At 41.1% G+C, this 23,768-nt stretch overlaps 2 protein-coding genes across 3 annotated transcripts; both read right to left on the bottom strand.

Annotated features, from left to right (window-relative positions):
- Positions 1–1,109: 1,109 nt before the first annotated feature.
- On the bottom strand, positions 1,110–6,981 carry LOC125372747 (laccase-2-like). Its single transcript, XM_048383321.1, has 5 exons — positions 6,976–6,981; positions 6,171–6,452; positions 3,702–3,887; positions 3,391–3,538; positions 1,110–1,785 (listed from the first exon to the last, which is right to left on the bottom strand). Exons 1-5 carry the CDS (start codon positions 6,979–6,981, stop codon positions 1,529–1,531), a joined length of 879 nt encoding a protein of 292 aa, XP_048239278.1. The 3' UTR covers positions 1,110–1,528.
- An 8,355-nt stretch (positions 6,982–15,336) lies between these two features.
- Positions 15,337–19,697, bottom strand: LOC125372758 (uncharacterized S-adenosylmethionine-dependent methyltransferase Rv2258c-like). 2 transcript variants are annotated; one of them, XM_048383353.1, is made up of 5 exons: positions 19,661–19,697; positions 19,163–19,370; positions 17,736–17,929; positions 16,608–16,730; positions 15,337–16,239 (listed from the first exon to the last, which is right to left on the bottom strand). In XM_048383353.1, exons 2-5 carry the CDS (start codon positions 19,321–19,323, stop codon positions 15,677–15,679), a joined length of 1,041 nt encoding a protein of 346 aa, XP_048239310.1. In that variant the 5' UTR covers positions 19,324–19,370; positions 19,661–19,697; the 3' UTR covers positions 15,337–15,676. The 2 variants fall into 2 exon arrangements, with proteins under 2 accessions (XP_048239310.1, XP_048239309.1); XM_048383352.1 differs by lacking the exon at positions 19,661–19,697 and having other exon boundaries at positions 15,338–16,239; positions 19,163–19,638.
- Between the last annotated feature and the right edge of the window lie 4,071 nt (positions 19,698–23,768).

Genomic DNA, 23,768 nt, shown 5'->3' on the forward strand with positions numbered 1-23,768 from the left:
ACTTTGAGGTAACAGTTGGATAAGAAGCCTGGTATATTTTAGAACATTAACAATTATACTGTGTTTTAAAACCACCTGATTTTAACTCCACAGACATAGTTGTCAGGTTTGATAAATGGCAAGTCATCCCAAAGCCCAAGCGTATGATGAGGTTGCTTGGATTGATTTAAAACATTATTGTTTTCCAGAAAAATACTGGAACATCATTATGTCCCCAGGTTTTGCAAAAATGCGAATTGTCTGCTGGACATTCTGAATGTCCTTAACTGTGAAACTGTTGTATTTTGTGTGTGTTGAACAAGTGTCTGAGTCAATATCCCGTCTCTAATCATATTGGTTAGAGGGATGGGAGAACAGAACGTAAGTAATAAAAAACACCAAGCATCAAAGACCTGCATTATTGTCATCCCTATTAAGCTGACATGCCCTGTACAACTGAAATATTGTTCAAACCCACGTTAACTCACTCACCTACTGGCTTACCCTATCGTTACCCCAGAGTCACAAACTATTTATCATCCTTCGAGAATATTGTCACATACTGCTTTCTAAATGTGTAGTTCGATAGTTTCCAGCTGTGTGTGCCTCTTCCTGGCCACTTTGAGGAAAATAGAAAATAATATCTATATATGACGCCTTTGGCTAATATCTTCAAGTTAACTTAATAGCCAAGTGAAACCAGATGAGCTGAGGTGAGTTAAAATGGGGTCTAAGGTTGCCTTCAAGATTATTGCACTTATATAACGTGTGTGTGGCGACTTGTACAACTCGGGACTCTTAACATGTATATCCCACTGTGCCACATCTATAATTACAACGACTTGGGACGTCCTGTCCTGACTTCCACCCATGGCATACACAGTCGAACCTCGTTGTGTCGAACTTGGATATGTCGATTTCGCTGTTGTGTCGAACTCATTTCGGAGTTCCAAGTATTAAAAAAACACATGAAATGTCTGGAACCAAAGATTACTCGAACTTTATTCCAGGCTCGAACGATTTCGACACAACGAGGTTCGGCTGTTCTTATGTCCCTTCATCATCAGCAAAGAGACAAACACTCGGCCACTTCAGACGGACAGGTACATTATCGTAACTAAACACGGATGTAGTGATATGAAATATTTTATTAGAAATATATATTTGTGATATAAAGACGCTATATTGATGATGTATTGCCGATGTGAAGAGGTACATTGTGACTCTCATTCCTTTATGTATTTATGTGTTCAGTGTATGATCAAAACAAGACTTTCTCGTAACCTATCACGATTCTAAGACAACCTTTTTGATATGATCTGCTGCACATCGAGCACTGGATTTAAAATCTCTTTCCTCTTACATCGAGTGCTCGGATTCAACCATCAATACTTTGTCCACATGATTACTTAGCTGAACATCTTTAGTAATGTAGCAAACAAAAAATGTTGGTGTCAATAAAATTTTGATCTTCTCCAAAAAGACATGCACCAATGTCTATGCACGACACGACGCCCCGTTGAGTGTAATTATATGAATATCGTTCTATTCACATGGATTTGATGCACAAGATGCTTAAAATGGCAGCATACATCAACAGCCAGGACTCTCTGTGGTTGCGTCCTGCTCCATTGACGGGGCACCGGGGCTTCTCCTCCAAATCGACCTCCTCTTTGTACTGCCAGTTCCCACACTTGGGGAAGTGTTCGGGGGGTCGGGGCATCTGGTTCAACTCCCCAACCTGCACGATGAGGCCCATCCCGATTGACTGATGGAAGTCAATGTGGCAGTGCATCAGCCAGAAACCTGATAATATTAAAAGCAAGAGTGAGTGAGTGTATGTTTAAGTGAGTGTTTAAGTGAGTGAGCGAGTGAGTCAGTCAGTCAGTCTTGTTTTAGGCCGAACTCAGCAATATTCCAGCTATATTACGGCAGTCTGTAAATAACCCTGTCTGGATCACACAAATCAGTGACTGACATCTTGAACATCGATCTACGCAAATGAGATACGATGACGTGCATCAACCAAGTCACCAAGCTTGATCACCCGATCCCGTTAGTCGCCTCTTACGACAAGCATAGTCGCCTTTTACGGCACGCCTGGGTTACTGAACACTTCCATAAACCTGGTATCACTATCCAGTATATATGTAAATGAGGGTACTAAGCATGAACTATATTCAATACATCTAAATGATGCGATGGCAAATTTGTCAAAAACCTTTACATAACATTCCACAAAAGTCAATTTTTGAGTCCCGATTGATGAGAGCTCAAGTAAGCCAACGTCGCCGCAAGTCCCTCTGGCACGGTAAAAAAATTTGGACCCTACATAGCAAAAAACGAGTTCTGAACACTGAAGTGACATAAAAAGATATTTCAAATACATAGCTTATGCAAAATCGCTTGTAGGAACATATGTGGTTTGTCATTCAGGAATATTTCAGTTCTGTCGCGGCTGTTTGAAAATAAATCAGGTACTCAGAAACTAATCAGAACCCCTGTAATCTACATTTAATCTGAAGATCGTGTACCATCAACTCCCGTAATCCGCATTTATTCTGATGATCGTGTACCATCAACTCGCGTAATCCACATTTAGTCTGATGATCGTGTACCATCAACTCGCGTAATCCACATTTAGTCTGATGATCGTGTACCATCAACTCGCGTAATCCACATTTAGTCTGATGATCGTGTACCATCAACTCGCGTAATCCACATTTAGTCTGATGATCGTGTACCATCAACTCGCGTAATCCACATTTAGTCTGATGATCGTGTACCATCAACTCGCGTAATCCGCATTTAGTCTGATGATCGTGTACCATCAACTCGCGTAATCCACATTTAGTCTGGTGATCATGTACTACCAACTCGCGTAATCCACATTTAGTCTGATGATCATGTACTACCAACTCGCGTAATCCACATTTAGTCTGATGATCGTGTACTACCAACTCGCGTAATCCACATTTAGTCTGATGATCGTGTACCATCAACTCGCGTAATCCGCATTTACTCTGATGATCGTGTACCACCATGAATCACATATTAAGATTTCAAACCTTCAGTCTGATCATGTGCATTTGTTTGTCTGTTTAACGCCGCACTCAGCAATTTTCCAGCTATATGAAGGCTGTCCGTAAATCGAGTCTGGACCAGACAATCAAGTGATTGATATCCTGAGTATCGGTCTACTCATTTGTGATATGATGACATGCATCAACTTGCTCAGCGAGCCTGACCACCCGATCCCGTTAGTCGCCTCTTACGACAAGCAAAGTCGCCTTTCAATCATAGGGTTTTCATGGCAAAACATGATGATCGTGTCACCTACTCGGGTTATCATGTTGAATAGTGTTGTCAGGAAACATGCCTACGTAATCATCGTACAAAGTGATGACCTACCCGGGTTATCAGCATGAAACCTGATGATTGTGTAACCCCCATCAGCAACCGTGACAGTATCTTTAGCTATGGGTGTTTCTAGATTCCTCTCTATCAGACCAGCTTCATCCATCATTTTTATCTCTTCTAAAGAGGTTGATTGGTTGACCTGGTAAATAAGAACTTTTTACTAGGAGAGCATCGCAATGTTTGACAGTGAGAAACGTTTACAGTGTACTCGACGTTAAAAGTCAACGCTTTAACTAGGCTACTCAGACAATCTCATTTACAAATGGTGCAATGGATATGACTAGTAATAAGTGACGCCTCACCCTGTCCATCGCAACTACCCGGAAGTGATGGCCATGCAGATGTATCGGGTGGTTGGCGTTGAAGGTCACGCCCTCATCAATGAGCACCATCTCCACGGTGTCGTCCAGGTCGACCTTGATGACGTGGATACACTCACAGTATTGATGCGTGCAGTTCCTGGTGTTGTGGGAGCCGCAGAACATGTCCTGAGAGGAGAAGGTATCTGGTCATGCGTGTTTGAATATCTGCATAGCCTTTTGTTTCAGTGTTGATCTCACTTACCGCCTCCGTGGTCTAGTGGTAGAGCGTCCGCCAAGAGAGCGGAAGTTCCGGGGTGCGATCCCCGGCCGCGTCAAACCAAAAGACGTTATAAGATGGCACTTGTTGTTACCCTGCCTGGTGCGCGGCATGAAGGGGCTAATCGAGGACTGGTGGGTGTCTTAGTGGGGTATTTATGTTAAACTGTGGCATGGTATCTTAGTGCGAGAGCACTATAAAATTGGCATTGGTCCGGCCCACGTGTAATCAGCCAATCTAACACACACACACACACACACACACACACACACACACACACACACACACACACACACACACACACACACACACACACACACACACGAGTATGGTTTTACGCCGCTTTTAGCAATATTCCAGCAATATCACGGCGGGGGACACCAGAAATGGGCTTCACACATTGTACCCATGTCGGGAATCGAACCTGGGTCTTCGGCGTGACGAGCGAACGCTTTAACCACTAGGCTACCCGACCGCCCCTATGTATGCACGTAGCTAAAAGGGGGCAATAATCTTGAATGTGACATCAAACCCCATTTCACCTAACATCCTTCTTAGCAGGAAAAAACACTACCAACACAATTGCACTGAAAAGGTTATGTTTTTGTTTGTCCTATTTCCAGATTATGTGGTTTTATTTCATTAATTAACAAAGTGACATATTTCTCTCTTTTTTGCCGGGGGCTGCTAGCGGGTATAAACAGCAGTATTTCAGCTGCATGTCGCCCCCTTGTCTTGGAATTTGTTCAATTACATTTCATCAGTTCATAAATTGCATGAAACCTCTGCATTTACAGCGTAAGTATGACCTCGTTTTACGGTTCCACGGTCGCGACGTTTGACCCCACTTCACCCGATGTTATTAACCCAGTACAGTACCCATCCATTCGTCAAATGCGAGTAATTTAGTAAGTATTGTATTCCATTTTGTTCATTAATAGATCTCAACATCCTGACTAGATATCGGTTTATTATGATTCCATCTTTGACGAATATCGTCAGAATGTAAAAGGAAGTTAAAACTAGTTTCCATGACTGGTTGGTATCAATTATGACTTTGTTGATTGCCCATTTGTCATAGACAAAAAAGAGGTACAATGATTGTTATGTTGGTACAAGAAACAGCTGAACTTGTTTCTAAACATCTCAGCTGAACCATCATGTTTACACACAAATTGCCTCCGATTCACAGATGGCAGAAAACGTTGTTGGCGACGGAGCGGCGAGCGGTATGCCAGGGCAACAATTCTTGACCATTATCGATATTGGGGCGGTAGTGTCACGGTGTAGGGCGGTATATATCACACATGGAAGGCGACTAATTTGTTTTTTGTGAATGGACATTTGACTGGCCAGCAATATGTTGACGAAATTGGAACTGCAAGATGACATTGCTAGACCACATCGTGCCCGACGAGAAGGCACATGAACATTGGACTGGGCCGCTATTTCCCCAATAGATAATCTGAGAGATGTTCTCGGGCGGAGAGTGTACGCCAGAGACCTAGCTAGTAGTCAAGCTTTGGATAGCTCTTCAGGCGGATGACGGCCAATACCATGGCCAATCATACGACAGTTAATCAACAGTTTGCCGCCAAGGTGTCGTGCATGTATCACCCAACATGGTGGACACAACAGATATTGATCTCCACGCCCGAAATAAATTGTGAAGACATATATGGTCATTACACCTTCAAAATCATTTAATCAGTTCCCTTATTATATCTAAGAGGATGTGCGTGCATATTAGTTGATTACTCCCGCCACAAAGAGCGCCGAGGTTATAGAGAGGGGGATGTAAATCGGTTGCAAGATAAATGGAAAACGGTTATAACGAATTAAGTTATAATTTATATAATTAACAAAATACATTTCTCTAATCTTCCATATTGTGGAGGTTACATTTCTCAGGACAGCAACATATGTTCCACTGATATATATCATGACGCTTCATCAAGCTGTTGTTTTTTTGTTGTTGTTTTTTTGGGGGGGCGGTCGGGTAGCCTAATGGTTAAAGTGTTCGATGGTCACGCCGAAGACCCAGGTTCGATTACCGACACGGGTACAATGAAGCCCCCCGCCGTGATACTGCTGGAATATTGCTAAAAGCGGCGTAAAACCATTCTCACTCACTCACTCACTGTTTTGGGGGTAAGGTTAACTCCGGTTAACACATGCTTGTTTGAACTCACCTTGGGAATATCATCATACGGAGACAACGGGGGTGACGGAGGTGCAATGTTGGTGATGTGGTTCATCTGTGGCAAATATAGTCTCTTGTTCCGGTTGACGGCAGCCAAGGGGTATAACTCTTCGTGATTGAAAACGTAGTTGTCTACCTTGTTGAAGTCCATTGCAAAGTAGAACTTCTTATCGGGCACCTGTTTCATGTGAAGGGGGTCTGCCAGGGTGGTGTTCAGCCACGACACGGGGGTCAGGTCAGGGGTGCCCTTCTTGTTCCAGGGGTTCAAAAGCTTTAACAAGGATTAGTTAGTGTTACAACACACAAGCTGCCCGACAAAAGACAGTACACATTTGAAAACTACCAAAATATTACAAACGCTATCAAAAGGTTGATGTCTGAAAACAGACACAGCAAACTAAAGGTCCAAAACACAACTATGATACCCGTATCAAAATACATCAGCATCTAATAAGAAATGACTGTGGGTGTGCTATTAGGTAAAGATATATAGATACGCATCTGGAAACGTGCCACAGAGATTGGCAAATGAGGAATGTAAAACATGACTCTGACGGATTGTTATGACCTTGTGAAGCCAACTCTCTTAGTCTGTAGGTCTACCTGGCTGGGTCACCTGTCATGCATATCACCTCCATGCTTAACTTCCCTCCCTCCGCCCCCTCTCATAGTCTGTAGGTCCACTGGGCTGGGTCACCTGTCATGCATATCACGTTCATGCTTAACTTCCCTCCCTCCGCCCCCTCTCTTAGTCTGTAGGTCCACTAGGCTGTGTTTCCTGTCATGCAAATCACCTCCATCCTTACCTTCCCTCCCTCCGCCCACTCTCATAGTCTGTAGGTCCACTAGGCTGTGTCTAATGTCGTGTATATCACGTCCATGCTTACCTTCCCTCTGCCTACTCACCTCGTATGCAGGTCCACTTGGCTGTGTCTAATGTCGGGTATATCACGTCCATGCTTGCCTTCCCTCTGCCTACTCACTTCGTATGTAGGCCCACAAGGTTGTGTTTCCTGTCGTGTATATCACCTCCATGCTTACCTTCCATCTGCCTACTCACTTCCTATGTAGGTCCACTTGGCTGTGTCTAATGTCGTGTATATCACCTCCATACTTACCTTCCCTCTGCCTAGTCACTTCGTATGTAGGCCCACAAGGTTGTGTTTCCTGTCATGTATATCACCTCCATGCTTACCTTCCCTCTGCCTACTCACTTCCTATGTAGGTCCACTTGGCTGTGTCTAATGTCGTGTACATAACCTCCATGCCTACCTTCCCTCTGCCTACTCACTTCGTATGTAGGTCCACTTGGCTGTGTCTAATGTCATGTATATCACCTCCATGCCTGTTACAGGTGACCGAGATTGACCACCCGATGTTCAAGTCGCCTCTTACGGGTGACCGAGATTTTAACCCGATCTATAGTGTGGCCTCTTACAGGTGAGCGAGACTGACCATCCGATCCTCGCCTCTTACAGCTGACCGAGACTGACCACCCGACCCACGCCTCTTACAGGTAACCGAGACTGACCAACCGAACCATGCCTGTTACAGATGACCGAGACTGACCACCCGATGTTCAAGTCGCCTCTTACGGGTGACCGAGACTTAAACCCGATCTATAGTGTGGCCTCTTACAGGTGAGCGAGACTGACCATCCGATCCACGCCTCTTACAGGTAACCGAGACTGACCACCCGGCCCACGCCTCTTACAGGTAATCGAGACTGACCAACCGAACCATGCCTCTTACAGATGACCGAGACTGACGAACCGATCCGCGCCTCCTACAGGTAACCGAGACTGACCACCCGATCAACGGCTCTAACAGGCAACTGAGACTGACCACCCGATGTTCAAGTCGCCTCTTACGGGTGACCGAGACTTAAACCCGATCTATAGTGTCGCCTCTTACAGGTAACCGAGACTGACCAACCGATCCACGTCTCTTAGAGGTAAGCGAGACTGACCACCCGATCCACGCCTCTTATTGGTGACCGAGACTGACCAACCGATCCACGCCTCTTAAAGGTATTCGAGACTGGCCGACCGAGCTGATCAGTCTCCTCTGACGACAAAAATAAATTTCTGGCCAGGGGTCCTATTCTAGCCCTATATTTCGTAACTACTTCCCTTCTCAACCCCAACTGCCATATTTATTCTGATACATCATACAGCGATGGCTGTTCTCTTGTTCTATAGTGTCTGTATCATTATCGCCGCTCGTACAAGGCATTACTGAAAACACGGTCGCTTTTGTTTGTAAATTAACAATCTCTACTGTCTTATCGTGTCTACATCAAAGGACGCACGGAATCCAATTGCCTGATTTTAAACGACATATGTTTGTTTTTTAAATGTCCACCTATAGGGTTGGAGAAACATGAAAGACATTGATTAAGTTTAATGCTTCTTTTGATATAAAAAAATAGGTAACTTTAATTAAATACCATGATAGATTACGAGTTTACGATGTTTTTGTATTTAACTGTGAAATAGGTTTGTAGTAGGTTGATCAAAGTCATTAGGAATGATTTATATTTCGTGAAATGTGATTTTTTATTGTTTCTACTTGACCCATTCCCAATCAAACCTCGGATGTTTCTGGTTGAAATCAATAATTTATAGATGAGTGAAAATAATTATGTATTTTTTATTTCAATTTCACAAATACTCTTACCGACATTGACATGAAGAGTGTGTCAATGTGGCCATTCAAAGTCAAATTTCGGAAGGCAAACTTTTTACAGAACAGAACAAAAACAAGAACAAAAACATTAAAGTTAAACAATAAATTGTCGGTAGGTAAAACAATACAAGACCTCATCTAACAACTGAACATCTGAATCATATTGATATATTGTTCGTTGTTTACGTGTTGTTTTACGCCGTACTCAACAATATTCCTTCCAGAGGAAGGCGGCCTGTAATGATGGGAATGATCCGTCGGTGCCAACCATATGACTGACCACCCGATCCATGATGCTATCTTAATGACAAGCAGTATCATTTAATTTTTTTTTTGATTGTTGTTTAACGCCGCACTCAGCAACATTCCAGCTATATGACGGCGGTCTGTAAATAATCGAGTCTGGACCAGACAATCCAGGGGTTGACATCATGAGCATCGTACCACGCAATTGGGATCGATGACATGCATCAACCAAGTCAGCGAGCCTGACCACCCGATCCCGTTAGTCGCCTCTTACGACAAGCATAGTCGCTTTTTACGACAAGCATGGGTTGCTGAAGATCTATCCTACCCCGGATCTTCACGGGTTTCATTTCAAATTGGTGCCTCTGAACCAAGTTGCTGAGAGCTTGGGAATGTGTATTGCTTCTGTCATCGTGTGGGTAACAAATTTATTTTAAATGAAATAGAGCTTGTCGTGTATGGTTCTCGTGGATTTGCGCTATGGAGTTATTGAGGGCGAGTTCATCAACAGGCCGAGAATATACACATGATTGTAGCCTGTTCCAAATGAATCAATAAATTTTATATATATCTCAGATGTTTACCACTTTGATGAAACCCATGAACACGAGTGTGGTTCTGGCAAACCTAGACACATTATCGGGGCGAACCGGGATTCGAACCCACAATCATAGGTTTCTTGCGTGCCCAAGGAATGCAATACTGAGTGAGCAACAAGGAGCAGGTCTAAGGGTTTGTTTTTCTCTTCAGATATCATTGTCCACTCCACGCCTGTGGGGACACGGGTGGCCCAGTCGTCTAAGGCGCCGCGATTCGCTGTGCAGAGTTGCGTCCCTTGGGCACGCCAGAAACCTATGATTGTGGGTTCGAATCCCGGTTCGCCCTGATTATGTTTCTAGGTTTGTCAGCACCATACCCGTGCTCGTGGGTTTCACCGAAGTGGTAAACGTCTGAGACCTGCATCACTTCGAGCTTTCCTCCCACATTAAGCTGACACGCCGGGATATTACTGGAATACTGTTAAAAGCGGCGTTAAACCAAACTCACTCACTCGCTGACGCCTGTACATGAACATACAACTGCAACGCAAGAGCGATGAGAGCGATGAATCAGACTCTCTTACAACAAAGTTCTGTTCACATATCACACATCACTTGTTCGAACAAGACACCTCATTCAGTCCGTCATGAACATTTGTAATACTCTTTACAATTATATTCTTAATGAACTCGGTGCCGATACTGTCTTAACGTTAGTCTCTCGTTTCTGAGAAAAGAAATCCGTAACAGCGACAACGTCATCGGACTGGTTCACTTGCCAAAGATTTTAAGTGATTATGTTTGTGTGCCGCCGATGCATTGTGATTTTATGAGCGCTTCCATATATATGGCCTTTTTTTCAAAATATTAGTTGTTATTGTCTTTAATGCATACCAATGAAAACCTTGACAGTGAAATCAATCTGCCAGATGATATCCAGTCTCAGTTATCTGCCGAAGAAGATTCCACTGGGCATAAAACTGAAAGTAGTGATAATAGTTATATGAATGGATGACTAAAATCAGAAATTCAACTCATTGAAAACAGTCAAGGCAAATTTTGATAGGTCCCTACTATTTCATACCTGTTTCGATGATTCGCCAACCCTGAACAGATATAGAACAAAATTATCATTTTGAGTCTGTTATGAAGAAATACCCTTCAGAGTATACAAAACGGCCAAATAATTTAAAAACATTTTGAAAAGTATTTCGTAACTATTCATTAAATATCACTCTAAAAAGTTTTTCTTTTTACTGATGCATTTTCATGACAGCCAAAGACCCTATGGTTATTGAAGACAAACAAACATCGAAACGTTTTTATTCTTTCCAATCACCTGTTTGTATTCAGTAATCGCGATACAAGCCGGTAGTTGTGGACCCTCTTGCCAATCCCAGCAACAATTCTGATTCATATAAAAAAGCTGGAAACAAAGGAAGGAAGCTGAGAAACATCTCGTAGACATCCATAATGTTAATGGGTCATGGCTGTGTGGACACTCAGTCTCCTTTCTCCCAAGGAAGAAAGCTGAGAATTATTTTCGCCGACATCCATAATGTTAAAGGGTCATGACTGTCTGGAATCGCAGTCCTCTTTTTAAATAGATATGCGTTTCTCAGACCGTTCATTGTCAGTTGAGCAGCCTGTCGTAGATACGTAAATAATAGAACGGTTTTCAGCTATTGTTTTTTGTTCTGTGATACAAAATAGAAAATCAAATTCTATAAGGAGAGCGTAAACTGCCACCTGATATTTCACACTTCTAAGACATTTATGAAAATATAATGTCACCTTTAACATTGTCGCTGACTGAACCCTTCTATCCATTCAAAATTAAAATTACTGACTCTTTTTCAGGTCATTAGTTCGAGTTCATTGGGACTACACCACGTTATAAAGCACAGGTTCTGTATCAATCTCAACATTGAACAAAATGATGTTTCTTGGCTTGGAGCTGGTGTTCCTTTTGTCAGCTTGTATTCCTTATATTAGGATGTATGGTAATACTGAAGACTCACCAAACCAACCTACCCCACACAATCTACAAGACACACTGGATCGTCAGTGTCGACTAATGAGATCTGAAAGCTGTAAGCATGGACCATGGATACTACAAATTTGCCAACGCAATGCGTCACACGTACATCTAAAGAACAAAGAACGACCAAAGACAACAACACTCCCAAGAACGAAATGGACAGAAGAGGATAAACGATCGGTGTTCAATTCCTCTTCACTTCGGCAGGACATACTTCAATCAACGACCCTTGACACTGCGGCCTCAAATGGCAGCTCCATAAACTGCCAGTGTCAGGGTAACAATTGTTCAGAGCCAAAGTTCATGATTGTTTTGTTCAAAGGGCAATCTGTGTACTTCAAGGCGTATGATAGTTCGAAAAACACGTTTTATAAGTGGGCTTCGTTAACTATCCGTATTGCTGACGCTCGAGCTAGAATGCAGGTGGATTATTCTAGGTGTTACATCTATGTAGTGTTAAAGGGGAGATCAGTTTTGTTGCAATATGGAATAAGAAATGGACGAGCAGTTTCCAAAAGAAGAATTTGTTCAGATGTTACAGCTTTCGCTCTTGATCGAATCAGGAACGACTTGTTTATTCTGAAGCGCCGCCGTCATCGGTTCGAGTTGACAACAGTGCCTCTACAGGAGCCAAAGAAACGAATGACAATACCAGCACAGACCCTAGATCAGAGGGTTCCCATTTTGTGGTGTGACGCAGACATCACGAGTGTGTACTGGTGGTGCCCTTCTGTGCTCTGCAGATACGACCACAGCACGAACAGAGTCACAACACTGGATTTTGTCCGGTCTCATAGACATCATGTCATGGCAGTTGGCTCAGGGAAAGTATACTTCATGAACAATGGCTTACAAATATATGACATAATCATCAATAAAGTCCACAGAGTGAAGCAAATGTATGCCATGAAAAGATATTCCTTCCTAGAAGTGACACAAGGAACTGTTATCTTTACCCGTGAAATACAGCAGCACATAAAAGTCATGTTATATAAGAAAGGACACCGTAAAATGATGCATATGAGAAAGGGTCTTAAAGGTTTAGATCACTTTGAGGTAACAGTTGGATAAGAAGCCTGGTATATTTTAGAACATTAACAATTATACTGTGTTTTAAAACCACCTGATTTTAACTCCACAGACATAGTTGTCAGGTTTGATAAATGGCAAGTCATCCCAAAGCCCAAGCGTATGATGTGGTTGCTTGGATTGTTTTAAAACATTATTGTTTTCCAGAAAAATACTGGAACATCATTATGTCCTCAGGTTTTGCAAAAATGCGAATTGTCTGCTGGACATTCTGAATGTCCTTAACTGTGAAACTGTTGTATTTTGTGTGTGTTGAACCAGTGTCTGAGTAAATATCCCGTCTCTAATCATATTGGTTAGAGGGATGGGAGAACAGAACCTAAGTAATAAAAAGCTTTAAACGCCAACGACCTGCATTATTGTCATCCTTATTAAGCTGACATGCCCTGTATAACTGAAATATTGTTCAAACCCACGTCAACTCACTCACTCACTCACTCGCTTACGCTTTCCTTGCTCCAGAGTCACAAACTATGTATAATCCTTTGAGAATATTGTAACATACTGCTTCCTAAATGTGTAGTTCCATAGTTTCCAGCTATGTGTGCCTCTTCCAGGCCACCTTGTGAAAAATGGAAACTATTTTCTATATATGACGCCTTTGGCTACTGTCTAATATCTACAGGTTAACTTAATAGCTAAGTGAAATCAGATGAACTGAGGTGAGTTGAAATGGGGTTAAAGGTTGCCTTCAAGATTATTGCACTTATATAATATGGGTGTGTTGCGGCTTGTACTACTCCGGACTCATGCGGCAGCTTAATATGTATATCCCACTGTGTCATATCTCTAATTTACACCGACTCGGGACGTCCTGTCCTGGACTAACACCATGGCATATACAATTGAACCTCGTTGTGTCGAACTTGGATATGTCGAATTCGCTGTTGTGTCAAACTCATTTCGGAGTCCTCAGAATTAAAATATATCATATAATTCCCCTGATGTCTGGAACGAAAGATAACCCGAACTTTATTCCAGGTCCCAACGATTTCGACACACCGAGGTTCGTCTGTTTTTATGTCCCTTCACCATCAGCAAAGAGACAAACACTCGGCCTCTTCAGACTCACATGTTCAATATCGTAATTAAATACGGATGGAGTGATATAAACTATTTTATTAGAAATAATTATTTGTGATAAAAAGACGCCATGTTGATGATTAAATCTGGTTGGAATATAGTACTTCGAATAATGTCTCACATACCCTTTCGGGGCTTTTTAACAACAAACAAACAATTTATTTATTGCCTCATTAAATGGAGATCTAAACAAACAGAAGGAACTGGAGTTTGTCAGGGAAACATATTTCAACTCCAAACAGCAATGCGTAAAACATACAAAGGAATATACAACGAGGGTAGTTCGTGGCTTCACATAAACCATAAATATTAGTCACACATCAGTAAAACCTCCTTTGAATTTCAGCCATGCACCAGCTTTGTAATCGCTGCCCTGTAGCTGGCGTAGACAGGCAGTCAACACGTCTTAACTGGAAACAACTCTACAGAAGTGATTTGAGTTTTGGGAAGAAATGCTGGGGGCACTCATAAGTAATTCAAATCTACAACTGCACCTCCTGCCTTGCGTAACGTGTGCATTCACACTGGCTAATAGGTCATATATTGAAAAGTAAGGAGCGTTGAAACATCTGATCTGATCACTCATTATCATTTATTCTGTTATTTTGATTACGTCACACAATGTTACATTCAATGTTGCATATTATAAAAAAGCTCATTGTCCATATCTCTAAAACTCGATGTTAAAAAGAAAGTACTTGAATAACGATACTGATAAAACATGTACTTAGTTGTTCATATTTAATGCTTTTTCTCTCCATGTCAGATGACACTTTCCTTGAAGACAAAACTCTTAACATGAAAACTGTTATACCAAATGACACTTCATATAACATTAGGCGCCACAACTACACTGTGAATTGCAGATGAAAAGAGTAAAAGCAAACGGAATGAAAGTTGTGGAGCATCGGTCTTTCACTTTGGAATTTCATCAATGGCGAATGTATCAGTCAAAGTAAACATTTACAGTAAACTACATTTATAACGAACAGGTTTATAACAAACTGATGGATACAACAAACTTGTCTTTTCGGTCCCGGCCATTTGTTGTATATACGTTGCATATATGCTTAAAACGAAGGAAGGTTATAACGAACTAAAATTAGCGGTTCCTTTGAGTTCTTTATAACCGTAGTTTACTGTACAAATATTGAGGTGATCAATCGGCATGTGATATTTGTAATTTTCTGTCTTAACCAGACCAACAAAATATGGCAGAGTCGTGTGGCCATACCTCAAAGGTCCAACATCAAAGAAAGTTAAAAGTTTGCATCCATGTGGATATTAGTGAGTGAGTGAGTGAGTTGGGTTTAACGCCGCTTTTAACAGTATTCCAGTTATATCACGGCGTGTCAGCTTAATGTGGGAGGAAAGCCCGAAGGGATGCAGGTCTCAGACGTTTACCACTTCGGTGAAACCCACGAGCACGGGTATGGTGCTGACAAACCTAGAAACATAATTGGGGCGAACCGGGATTCGAACCAACAATCATAGGTTTCTGACGTGTCCAAGGGACGCAACTCTGCACAGCGAAACGCGGCGCCTTAGGTGACTGGGTCACCCGTGCCCCCTGAAGATATTAGATGTTTATTACCCGAAGTTACAAGAATTTCAGACACGTTGTCTATCAGGTCCTCACATGTATTATCAATACTTAATCTTTTTACACGATCTCAAATAATTATGATATCCTGATATACTAGTATTAAATGCTGCACTGAACTATCTGAAAAAAAACTTTCCTGGAACTAAACTCCTTAATAGCTGAAAGTTTTACAGATTTATGTCACTGTACAATACAACTGAAATCTACTTCTGACAGACAAAGTGTATCTCATGCTCATCTGTGTGACTCACAGACTCGTTGATGATGGTGAAACCGGCTTTAGCAACCATCTCTCTTGCCAAAGATGCACCCCATGTAGCCCCAAGTGCTGCAGAGTCAGGCCTGCGCAAGCTTTCCGGAATACACAAGAATGTGCTCGCCGAGTAGTAGAACATAGCTGAAGCATTAGCAATGTTGCCAGTTATGCCTCCCTCTATTCCAACCTCAATCATGCTGAAAATACCCCCTGGTTTCAGACACTGGTAAATCTCGTTTAAGGCTTTCTGTGGATATGTTAAGTCATGAATAACTAGACGGGTTAGTATCCAATCAAAACTCTCCTTGTAGCTTTCAGATATAGTTTCAATATTGTCTGTGTCATAAGTGACATTCTGAAGGCCCTGGTTGCTTGCTTCCTCTCTGGCTTGAACCAATGGCACGCTTGCTACATCAGAACCAAGGAAGGTGCTGTTCTTGAATCGCGAAGCTAATTTGTTTAAAATTATCCCAGTTGCACAACCAAATTCCGCAACCTTGATTCCGGATTCTGTATTAAAAAACAAACAAGTTAAGTAAGACATAAGACAGAAACCTTGAAATACTTTAGAATTAGCACTCACAAGTAAAGTATCAAACACAATTCCTAACATCAACATATAGTCGAGTTGTATCAATATTAAATCATGTTAAGTTAAAACATATCAGTGCGATACCTGCGTCCATTTTATGCATATATGCCTTTATTTGGTTTCCCTTGTAAAGTGCATAGTTAGAAGATAGGTACGTGGCACAAAAGCATATAACCTTTGAGCTCTTATAAATTTATTAATAAACTATTGCATAATTGTGATCAAAATTGGTCGTTAACGCGGGAATTGTTGTATTGTGCTCCAACTCGTCTATTCGTTTACCCACCTAACTTCGGCAGGAACAGAGGAATGGCAGACAGGATATCTGTATCAATCATATCTTTCTTGACTACGACCAAAATGTCTGTCAACGTTTCAAAAAGCCCAGGGGTTTGACTGTAGACTATTCCTGTAAATATAAGAAAACCATACCAACGCCAACGCAACTGAGAGAAAGCGTCAGGTACACAAGATCACTTCGTTATACAAAAACATGCGCAGAGATAAAAGCTGAAAGTATGTATGAATTTGCACAGTTTATCAAATAGTGATGATACCAAGTGTTCGCGAAAATTTGAGTGTATCCTCCCCTACCAGTGGCACCCATCACAAACACATGCAAAGGCAAATGAATTGTTCACCTGACCCGTGAAGATCCGGGGTAAAATAGGTATTCAGCAACCCATGCTTGCCGTAAGAGGCGACTAACGGGATCGGGTGGTCAGGCTCGCTGACTTGGTTGATGCATGTTATCGTATCCCAATTGCGTGGATCGATGCTCATTATATCAATTACTGAATTGTCTGGTCCACACTCGATTATTGAGACATTTGAGATACAAAGGTAACTGAAACTGTACATTTGACATCCTTTATTTGACAAGGAAATGGGGACACAGAAATGAACCTTATAAGTCATATACCATCTTTGTATCTGCCTCACATCCTTTAAGGTGTGATTAAACAGTGTTTAATGAATTGTATTGAATTGAATAAGGAAGATCATGCATAGATGGACAATATGTCAATGAGTGAAACTTGGTTATTTGTTCCTGATAAAGGACTAGATATTATTATTTTGTCATATTATTGATTCTAAGAGTACCTTTTCTAACAACAGTTACCATTGTTTCATAAAGTTGAATCACTTTCTACATGATGATTAACTTATGATCAACTTCAAAGCATAAATACCCCTGTTTTTCATGATCAATACCATATCGGATTCCTCATTTGAAGAACTGATAATACTTATGTTCCAGACATGTGTGTCAATTGAAAACTCTACTTGAACGTAACTGTGATTCTGCATGTTCACTCTCAACAGGATTACAACTTATGTCGAGAAATAGGAATGTAAATAAGTGTCTGAGTATTATATTGATGAAATCCATGTGAATGTACAATGTCCTTACCACCAGTGTTCCGTTGTTGAGCACAGTCCTTGATACTGGCATGTCTCAAACCAAACTGTGGCAAAAATCTGGAAAACACAGATATTGCATTGAATGTGGCCTTGCGGTCATCTGGAACATGGAACTGGGTGGACGAGTCGTCCACGCTGATGACCTCCCCGACAGCGAGTGAACCAAGTATCTCACGCACATACCTGTGGAAATATATAATTATTATTAAAACATTTATTTATCAAAAACTTGTTCAAAGCTCATAATAATACGAGGGCTGGTAAAAACGTTCTACGCCTGACTAACTTGCAACTATGGGCCATAACAAAGTGAACTAGTCGAGATAGAACATTATTTGAGTATTGAAACTAGTATTCACAAACATTTACAGACGAATAAGATATCTGCTCGTTGGGTACCAAAAGGTTTCTAAATTCTGATCTAAAGGAAAAGGAACTGACATTGACAGAGAAAATTAAAAGCTAATTGGGGAGGGTTTCGTCAAATTCCAAAAGATTAGTAACGGGGGATGAAACATAGGTCTACCACTATGATGGCGCCATTCCACTTCTCTGGCACCAAAGAAATTCAAGTCTTCATGATCAGTGAAGACAGTTATGGCCACTGTATTCTGAGATGCACAGGGTGTGATCCTTGTTAATTACCTTAGAAAGTCAAAAGACGATTACCGGTGGTCACTATGCTGATTTGCATTTATCGCCTGAGAGATTCTGTCAAAAAAAAGCAGTGAGGAATGCTGACTGCTGGAGTTCTACTACTTCATGACAATGCCTCTTCTTACACCTCTCGACTTGCAAAGGCTTCTGTGCGACAGGATGGTTTCGAAGAACCTTCTCATCCTCCATACTCGCCAACCTGGCACCAATGATTTCTAATCTATGACGACAACAACGACCGCAAAGCTGTCGTGAATCGGTTTCTTTAGGGTGGTTTCAGAAAACATCTTCCTGACTGGAATTAAAAAGCTTCACTATCGATTTGAGAAGTCTATTGAAAACCTGGGAGATTATGTTGAAAAATACAATTAACAAAATCTCCTCACAATTATTGCTTTTGTTTGTTAGGCTTACAACTTTTTGACCAGCCCACGTATATCACTCTTACAATATAAACTCAATCGACTGGACGGTCCCCATTGGTATGGAGCAATGTCAATTTGTTTGTAGGAGAAGTTCTGGGCAGTATTCAGGTTCTTAAACTTTCAGGGTCCCGGACTTCTTGAGTAAAACGTAAATGGCGGCATAACAGAATATGTATGAGATGCCCTCCGCGTCTCCCCCCCCCCCCCCCCCCCCCCCTCCTTATCAATATATGCCTGCTATGTCTATCTACAGAATATGTATGAGATGGGTCCCCTCTATCAATCTATGTCTATCAATGTTCTTACCAGTTCTTCATCATGAAACGGTATTTACCTTTCTCTGAGGTTCAGCTTGTCAGCCACCTGCTTTGATGTTAGAGGGACTTTGGCTTCCATCAAAATCTGCACCACGCCCAACTCCCTTGCCAGGGACAAGCTCAACATAACACCACCGGCGCCGAAATAGTTCATCATCTTCTTGTGGTAGTCCGACATCGTCTCAAGTGTAGTAGTGCTTGAGTTTAGCCTGCCAGCAAGTGTAACTAGAACAATTCCCACACTAAACCTGTCGCAAGCTGTTCTTACAGTTAAGATCTCGCAGCGTCTCGCAACAAACATCTCCGCACACAAACACGCTTCCTTTCGCACTCACGAACAGTTCAGTCTTTGCTTCACACAACGTTTTAGCTGACGGGACTATTTGACCTACTCCTCTTTGATATCCACAAAGACACAATAAGAAAACTGTCGTTTCTGTCAAGCCTGTGGTTTATCTCACAATGGTTTGCTAGCCATACTTCACAGACATTCTGTTCACTTCACTAACGCTCACCTGAATTTCTGTCAAATGTAGGTTCACTGTTAAATCTTCCACTTACACAGCACCAGCACACGTCTGTGTGCTACTTGACGCTCTCTATTTAGGTCAAGTGGGTCAAGTCTCCCAGGCGATTGTGTAATGTTTTCTGCTGTTGAGTAATAAGAAAACCACTTGTAAATCTATCGTTGACATAAGGTTTCATTAAAAAAAATATTCAGTATATACACGCATTAGTGAAAATTTACTTTGATAGGTGTTTTGTTGTTGAGATTTAACCGTCTTGCAGCTGTCTGTTTTCGTATTCACTCACCTGAAATCAAGACGAAAATAGATTTAAGTATCAAAATAATGAATGTTTTTTCATTAAATATTTTGTTTACCTCAATGCACAATAAGAGTGAAAGTATTGTTTTAAGAATAGCAACAAATAAAACTAAACAGTGCCCAAACAAGTCCATGGTCAACCATTGTTTGGGGCTCAGGGGCGTCTGCTTCATAAAATTGGGATATTTCTTAACAACTTTTAATGAACGACTTGGTCTTCATTACACGGGGGCCTCCGAAGATTAGTATTTCGAGTTATATCCCGTTACTTTCTTGACAACTTATGTCATAGCAGTTCATTCTGTGTGCACCATTTTATATACTTGTACCTACATTACCCATCGCTGAATACGTCTGCCCCGTACTCCCACCCCCTGTCATAAATGGCCGGGCCCTTAGCTGCAACGAGAGGTCATACCCAATACCCTAAAGTCAAATACCCCGATTAAGACTCGCTAAGTTTCAGTGAAAGTCCTTGACATCCAGTCCCAACGATTTTTTTCAGTGCTTGTGGCATGCCGATATTTAATGCTAAAGTACAGCCGCCCACCAACTGTAATCTTGGGGTGATTACCCACACATCGCAGGTACAGGGTGCAACCGGTGTAAAATGATAAGGGTTAATGGGGGAGCTATGAAGTTGAACCAATGAACCAATTATTGGTTGGAGTGAGCTGTTCACACCGCACCTGTTAGGAGGGCCGACCCTTCATGAACTTATTACTACACTACTGCCCAAAAGTTCATTCCCCTTACACGCATGGGCAATGCGTGACGCAACCCGTGTGCACCGCGTTGGTCACTCGTACAGAACCTGTCTGCTTCGCGGCTGACACCCGTGTGCAACGCGTGACACTCTCATTTCATAAGGCACAAACGTTTGACTAAAGGAGGACCCATGTTAAGTTGAAACTAGAATTAGTAACAAGTAGAATATTTTTTTATATCCTGACGAAAAATGTTCAGACACATTTTATGATATATACTTGCTGGTGTCTCCTTTTTAGATGTGATTTTGTAGGAAAATATGAGTAGCGTTGTGATCAATCAGTTCTTATCTATAAGACCATTGGCTTCTTCATGATCGTTTGCTTTTGTGAGAACAAATGATCCTGGAAAATTTGTCATTATCATATATTGAAAAGTTTGTGAGATTTGATATTAAATGTCTGTAGTGCGACTTCCAGTGATTATATTTATGAGGTTTGGCGGAGCATTGTTTTCATTGGACACTAATAACTTTATGATGGCTGGGTCTCTTTGTCTCAGCTCAGTAGCCGTGATAAAGTGCAGCAGTTACTTATTGAGAGTAGGTTATATCATGGAGGATACATTTGAGGGAGAGGGTTCTACTATTGCCTTGCCGCAGGAAGAGACTAGCAGATGTGCGCGCGTGGTTGTGAATAAGGTAACTGTGGCGTAGTGGCCACCGACAGAGGTATAAATAGAGGTAAAATATGAAAGTATATATATATATATATATATATATGCTGGAACCCATTGACAAAACACGGACAAATCATAATTTGTGACATCAAGTACTATTTTTCATTTTTCAATTTTTATATGAAAAATAAAATACATTATTTGATATAATATTTGTTTTACTGATATCTGAAACTCGATTTTGCCATATCAATAAATATTTCATTATTATTAATTTGTGATATAAATTCATTCTTTGGAATCAACAAACGAACTACAGATGTCATAAAATGAGGAATAAATAGTAAAGAACGGCGACTTATATATAGTTCCTTTTGGGTTGTTTTGAGTAACCCGATTGCATCGAGTTATAGTGTTAATTGCTTGTCTGTTTCTGCACCAATATTTCTTTCATCTTATGAAAATCTGTTAAAACAATATCAACTTAAAATTTACTATTAACTGTAACCAAGGAAATAATACTTACCCGACCTGCATTTACTTATCTCTCTGTCGTTATCAATGTTAACACCTGTCTGTTTTAAAGTGTATGTACGTATACTAGAACATCGTACTGATTACGGAATGGTACATCATCTTAACACATTTACTATTATGTGCTGCATATACCACGATATTTTGATTTTGTAGTCAAAAAGAATTGTTACCCCGATTATTACTGTATGATGGTTCACTCCTGTTCAGACGTGACATTCTGACAATTAGGTCATGTGTAATAGTCATCACAATCTCACCGGTTGTGGAGAAGTCTTGCCATAGTTGAGACTGATAGGCTGAGATATAAAGCAATTTATTTTCACATAGACGCTAACGCTTGCCATTTCATAATCCATTATCTTGGTGTTGTGGTATAACTTTTGTATTGACAAGACCGCTTGTGTGGTGTGGTGTTTGTTTATTTGTTGTTTAACGCCGCACTCAGCAGTATTCCAGCTGTATGACGGCGATCTGTAAATAATTGAGTCTGGACCACACAATCCAGTGATTGACATTTTGAGCATCGATCCACGCAATTTGCATACGATGACATGCATGAACCAGGTCAGCGAGCTTGACCATCTGATCCTGTTTGTCGCCTCTTACGACAAGCATAGTCGCCTTTTACGGCAAGCATAGGTTGCTCTGTTCTACACTGGAATCTTCACGGGTCTGATATTGGATAAAGAATGAGTTAAAATTTAACGTTGCATCGTCATAAATACATCTATATAGCGGTTAGAACAAGTTGATATACTATACAACTGAGTCATGAATACAAAGAGATATTTGAATACAGATTTGTCAAACATGTCATGACAATAATATTTACAACTGTTTACAACAAGGACCATAAGCTTCCTGCACAATATCCCAGCAGGATTTACATCATCACCTTTAGGTACTTGTGGTTGTACTCAATTCTAGCCAATTCTAAAAAGTACTCAACAATTAGTTGGCTGGTTGATGAGCGCTATGTTATGATAGGAATAAGGGGGCAATACGTTTACAGTACTTTAACCTCCTTGACAGAGCTTTGAATAATCTTTGTTGATGCAAGCATCACACCAATTTTATAAACAAGCAAATAGTGACACACATGCATATTTTATTTCATTCATGATACAGAACAATTTCTTTCAAGTTGCTGAGAATGAGATGCCCGCTTACACGGGAATTCTTTTTTCAGATTTACTGTTGGGTAATTTGAATCACTTTGCAAGTTCACACAGTGAAGCAAAGTAGGCTTGACGGTGAACCTTTCATCACAAGGAATACACTTGGATGGTTCGTCCTCTTCTGTTTTAAGCAGATATTCGCGGGTAAACCGACTTTGGCCAATACGACATCGTTGCAAAACGACCACATCATGTCTAGACGGACAAACCAAGTAATTATGACTGAGTGTAGGTTTAAATTCGTGAAGTTTATTGATTCCTACCTGACTGTCCCACCTTTTTTTGCATTAGATCACGAGAATAACTCCTTATGGTTGGTTTGAAATCACTGTATGGGATAAGAAGTGGAGATAGCGGTTCGTCAAGATCGGCTTTAGCTGCAGCATCGGCTATTGAGTTAACTATTTTTTCAACATGACGAGCAAAAGACGATGTCACATTAGCCAGAAGGAAGAACATTAAAAGATCAGACTCTCTTACAACAAAGTTCTGTTCACATATCAGACATGACTTGTTGGAACAAGACACCTCATCCAGTCCGTCATGATAATTTATTATACTTTTACAATAATATTCTTAATGGACTCAGTGCCAATATTGTGTCTTAACGTCAGTCTCTCGTTTCTGAGTAAAGAAATCAGTAACATTCACAACGTGATCGGATTTGTACACTTGTCAAAGATTTTAAGTGTTTA

Source organism: Haliotis rufescens, unplaced genomic scaffold, assembly GCF_023055435.1.
Source record: "Haliotis rufescens isolate VD_foot unplaced genomic scaffold, xgHalRufe1.0.p SCAF_47, whole genome shotgun sequence".
In the NCBI taxonomy this organism is placed as follows: domain Eukaryota; kingdom Metazoa; phylum Mollusca; class Gastropoda; order Lepetellida; family Haliotidae; genus Haliotis; species Haliotis rufescens.

What these genes read in the sequence shown, in the direction of transcription:
- LOC125372758 (XM_048383352.1), bottom strand. Translation starts at nt 19,446, where the DNA reads ATGTTTGTTGCGAGACGCTGCGAGATCTTAACTGTAAGAACAGCTTGC. An exon ending in AAGCTGAACCTCAGAGAAAG is followed by an intron (nt 17,930 to 19,162) that starts GTAAATACCGTT and finishes ATATTTCCACAG; the next exon opens with GTATGTGCGTGAGATACTTG. An exon ending in TCAACAACGGAACACTGGTG is followed by an intron (nt 16,731 to 17,735) that starts GTAAGGACATTG and finishes TTATATTTACAG; the next exon opens with GAATAGTCTACAGTCAAACC.
- LOC125372747 (XM_048383321.1), bottom strand. An exon ending in GGGTAGTTGCGATGGACAGG is followed by an intron (nt 3,539 to 3,701) that starts GTGAGGCGTCAC and finishes CTTATTTACCAG; the next exon opens with GTCAACCAATCAACCTCTTT. An exon ending in GTTTCATGCTGATAACCCGG is followed by an intron (nt 1,786 to 3,390) that starts GTAGGTCATCAC and finishes TAATATTATCAG; the next exon opens with GTTTCTGGCTGATGCACTGC.